We start from the raw sequence: 4817 nt of genomic DNA on the forward strand, positions 1-4817 counted from the left end.
ACGTCAGGGTCATCTCCGTTGCTATCGATGTTGGCAACGCTGCGGCCATCGACCTTCTGCGCTCCGTGGGCGTCATGTTACACTCCGAGTTTTGGAATTTCACAGTCCTCGAGATCGCGTGTCGGGTGGGACAGGACGGCTGTGTACGTGCGCTGCTACACGATCAAGCCATCTTCGAGAGCGTCCGCAACCGTCGCTCGGACGCGTTGTACATCGCCGCGCACTACGGACGTGCATCGGTGTTAGGCGTCCTCTTGGAGAGCTTCAATCTGTCGCATGTGAAGGTGGATTCAACTTTCTCCGACCCTATTCTCGTGGCCGCAGTATCGAGCAAGTCCTTGCCGACCGTTGAGCTTCTTTTACAACAGCCGGACGTCGACATAAACCATTCGCGCGAAGGAGGCCAGACACCGCTCATGGTGGCAGCTCGCACACTGAACTTTGGTGCTGCAGCTGCGCTTTTGGCCCGCGGCGCCCGTGTCGGCGAGCCCAGAGGCCCAGATGCGATATTCTTGGATGATACTGATTACCTTCTGAAGAACTACGGAGACGACGTATGTGCTGCCAAAGACGTCCTCCGACTCCTGCTTCAAGAGCGACCTCATTTGGTTTCGAACTTTCTTAGCTACGCGGTTTACCATTTCAATCACCTTCACGAAGATTTGATCGAGGCGTTTCTCGAATTCGGCGCAAACGCTTCGCAAACGGACTCCACCGGGCTTACGGTGCTCCACGCGTTAGCCTACCTCGCCACGTATTTCAAGGAAAGCTATGTGGAACAAAAACGATATTTGCAGTGTATAGATGCTCTCGTGCTGCACGGCGCCGACGTGTCTGCGAAGACGACCGCGCCCGCTACGGACACGAACTCATCGTTTTACTTCTTAGTGGATCCAGCTTGTCCGCTCGACGCCGGCATGACGCCGTTAGACGTCGCCGCGAAGTGTGGGAAACCAGACCGGCGCGAAGCGGTCACGAAATATTTCGCAGCCGCGATTCGCAAGCGCGACGCGGCCGCCGGACGAACTCCGAGAGTCGAGACTGGATCCTAAGTTCCCTCAGCCTCCTCGATAAATAACAGGCACACAACGTTAACAGCGAGAGCGATGGGATGCGCGGCGGCCGGGGTTCGGGCCCGGCGGCGCGCGGGGGAGCTACTTGCGGTTGGACATGTCCACGAAGTCGAGCACGGTCGCGCAGATCGCGTCGATCTTCGGCTTGTCTAAGAGCATGTGCATGTGGTTTGAGGGGCAGTCGACGACGGTGACGTTGGGGACGCCCGCGGACGCCCAGGCGTAGAGATGGGGCGCCGCGTCCGCGTCGCCGTCCTTGAGCATCTTGACCGCGCGCCGCTCGGACGCGCGGAAGAGCACGAGGTCCGCGTCGAGCTTCGACGTCGCCTTGTCGTAGACGCTGGTCGTCGACGTGCGGAGCGTGCTAATGAAGGCGTCGGCGCCCGCCGTGAGGTGGTGGGCGACCGTCGCCTTGTTCTCGGCCTCCGACTTGGCCGCGTCGTAGCCGAGGAAGTGGATGCCGAGCGACGGCAGGAGCGCGAGGAACGCGTCGACGCGCTGGTCCGCGGTCATCGCCGCCCAGCCCTCCGGGAAGGTGCGGTTGCGCCCCAGCAGCAGCTCCGCGGCGCCCTCGGCGGGCGCGTAGGAGCAGTCGAGGTCGAACTGGGACGGCTCGGGCCCGTCGAGCGCGAAGACGGCCGCGGCGCGCTTGCCGAGCGGCGCGAGGCGCAGCGCGGTCTCGACGGCGAGCCAGCCGCCGACGCTCAGGCCGCCGACGAAGCAGGCCGCGTCGTTGTCCGGCACGGCGGCGGCGATGAGCGGCGCCATGTCGCGCGCCATGTCGCCGACGGCCGCGCCGTCGCGGCGGTCGACGCCGTAGACGCGGAGGTGCGGCGCGATCTCGCGGCCGAGCTGGGCGAAGATGGCGCTATCGCCCTGGCCGCCGCTCCAGAGGAAGAGGGCGCCGCGCTGCGTCGGCCGCCGCGGCCCGAAGGCCACGAGGAGCGACGACGCCTCGACGTCGGCCGCGTCGCCGCCGCCGCCGTCGTCGCCCCGGTCCGCGAGGAGCGCGACGATGGCGTCGGCGGCCAAATCGACGGTGGGGTAGTCGAAGAGGAAGGTCGGCGAGATGGCGACCTTGAAGGCGCGCTTGAGCGCGCGCGAGAGCTCCGTCGCCGCGATGGAGTCGACGCCCGCGTCGTCGAACGACGCGTCGACGCCGTCGGCGAGGTCCGCGCCGGAGAGCTCGCCGACGATGCGCCGCACCTCGGCCTTGACGCCCGCGGCGTCGAACTGCGCCGCGGCGCCCGGCGCCGCGGCGGCCGGCGCGGCCCGCGCGCCGACGGCGTCGGGCGCGGCGTCCGCGTGCGCGTCGATGCCGTAGACCAACGGCTCGACGACCTCGAGCCAGGGGTAGCTCACGCGGCCGCGGTAGAGCGTGCGCTTCTCGACGTCAAAGTAGGTCACGTCGTTGGCCGCCTCGGGCGCCGCGGCGCCGCCGCGCGCGAAACGCGCGTGCGCGACGATGCCCGAGAACCCGAAGCTGCCGACGCCGACGACGGCGTCGCCCGCGTCGAAGCAGGGCGTCGCCGTCGCCTCCGCCGCGGGGATGGACAACGCCTTCTTCGTGGCGTTGGCGAGCTGGCCGTTGAGCGTCCGCAGGAGCGGGTTCGGCGGCAGCGCGCGCGTCTTCGCGGCGCCCAGGAGCGCGGCGACGCCCGCGAAGCCCGCGGCGGGCTCCAGGTGGCCGAGGTAGGCCTTGACGCCGCTGAGCACGATGGGGGCCGCGAGCTTCGCGGGCTTCTCCGCGTGGGACGCGAGCGCGGCCATCTCGATGGGGTCGCCGAGCGCCGTGCCCGTGCCGTGCGTCTCGACGTTCGTCAAAGTGAGCTTCGGCGCCTGGTCGAGGGCCAGCGCGAGGAGCTCGCGCTGCGCGACGGCCGACGGCGCCGTGATCGACGCCGTGCGCCCGTCGCTGCGCAGGGACGTCGCCGGCAGGAGCACGCCGCCGTGGAGGGCGACGTCGGCGACGCCGTCTAAAGCCTCTTGCCGCCGGATGAGCACGGCGACGACGCCCTCGCCGCGCGCGTAGCCGTCCGCGCGGCCGTCGAAGGTGTGGCACCGGCCCCGCGGCGACAGCATGCCCGCGCGCTCCACGACCTCTGTGACGGACGCGTCGATCATCGCGTTGACCGCGGACACCAACGCGGGCTCGTGGCGGTCCGTCGTCGCGTCGGCCAAGCGCGCCTCGTGCAAACACACGAGCGCCGTCGAGCAGGCCGTGTCCACGGTGAACGCCGCGCCCCGCAGGCCGAGCGCGTAGGGCAGCCGCCCCGCGGCGATGGCCGGGTTCGCGCCGGAGACCGCGTACGTCGACTGCATGAGCCGCGGGCTCCGGACGATGGCGCGCGCGAAGTCGTTCGTCTGCAGAGCCACAAAGTTGCCGACGGTCCAGGCGTCGTCGTGGGCGCGGATGGCCTGCTTCGTGATGCCCGCGGCGTCCAACGCCTCGAAGCCCACCTCCATGAGCTGGCGCTGCTGCGGGTCCATGACCTTGGCCTCGGCGACGGCGACGCCGAAGAAGTCGCCGTCGAAGTCGATCCAGTGCTTCGTCTGAATAAACCCGCCGTAGGTCGCCGTGTGCGGCAGGTCGAGGCCCTCGAGGCCCGTCGACGTGAGCGACGAGTGGACGCGGTCCAGCGGCAGGCGCCCCATGCCGCTGCAGCCGCCGCGGAGCGTCGCGTAGAAGCCGAGCGCGTTCGCGCCGACGTCGCCGACGGACAGCTTGCCCGTGATCGACGACAGGAGCAGCGGCGACCGCTCCGGCGCCGCGAGGGCGAGCCCGCTCGCGGGCTCGTCGTCGGACTCGTCGTCGGAGTCGGAGTCGTCGCCGCCGCCCTGGAGCTCGAGGACCATGGTTATCAGCGCCTTGCGGAGGTCCGACACCGTCGGGTACTCGAAGAGCGCGACCTCCGGGAGCTCGATGCCCAGCGCGCTGTTGAGCTGGTTCACAAAGTCCGTCAGGCCCATGCTGTCGACGCCCATCTCCATGAAGGGCACCTCGTCGTTCGCCGGGTCGTACTTCTCCATGATGTTCTCGATGGTCTGCTTGAGGGCCGCCTCGACGACGGGGCCGACGTCCGCCTTCGGCGCCTTCTCCTTCTTGACCTTCTTCTCCTTGGGCTTCTTCTCCTTCTTCTCCTTCTTCTTCTTCTCGGGCTGAGGCTTTTTGGACGGGTCGTCCTTGAGGTGGAGCTGCTTGGGCACGAAGGACAGGAACGCCTCGGGCAGCACGCTCAGCGACGGGCAGAGGTCGCCGCCGACGGCCGACCGGAGGATCCGCTCCATCCTCTCCAGCGGCGTCCACTGGGGCGCCGTGCCCACGGCCTCCTGGTGCATGCCCACGCCCTCGATGGCGAGCCACTGCAGCGCCGACGACCGCCGGCCGCCGCCGCGGCTGCCGAGCGCGTCGTCGTCGAGCGCGCCCGAGCTGTGCGCGTAGGCCGTCTGGCCCGGGCCGCCGAGGATGACCGTCGCCGACGTGAAGTGGACGACGTCGTCGACGAGGCCCCGCAGGAACCCGAGGTTCGACGCCTTGGGCCCCGTGACCTTGTCGACCATCCACCGCTCGACCTTGCTGAGGAGCGTGTCGTGGAGCACGCCCGCGGCGTGCACGACGCCGCCGAAGGTCAGCGCCGACGACGAGAAGACCGCGGACACGGCCTCGTTGAGGCCCGCGAGGCTCCCCGACGTGTCGACGCCGGCGACGAGGTGCGCGCGCTTCCGGAGGCGGCCGACGCGCTC

At 69.1% G+C, this 4817-nt stretch overlaps 1 protein-coding gene across 1 annotated transcript; it reads right to left on the reverse strand.

Moving 5' to 3' along the window:
- Positions 1-1076: 1076 nt before the first annotated feature.
- On the reverse strand, positions 1077-4814 carry AURANDRAFT_72815 (hypothetical protein; the record flags this gene model as incomplete). Its single annotated transcript, XM_009044204.1, has 1 exon — positions 1077-4814. One exon carries the CDS (start codon positions 4632-4634, stop codon positions 1155-1157), a length of 3480 nt encoding a protein of 1159 aa, XP_009042452.1.
- Positions 4815-4817: the final 3 nt, after the last annotated feature.

The sequence above is a fragment of the Aureococcus anophagefferens genome (assembly GCF_000186865.1).
Source record: "Aureococcus anophagefferens unplaced genomic scaffold AURANscaffold_184, whole genome shotgun sequence".
In the NCBI taxonomy this organism is placed as follows: Eukaryota; class Pelagophyceae; order Pelagomonadales; family Pelagomonadaceae; genus Aureococcus; species Aureococcus anophagefferens.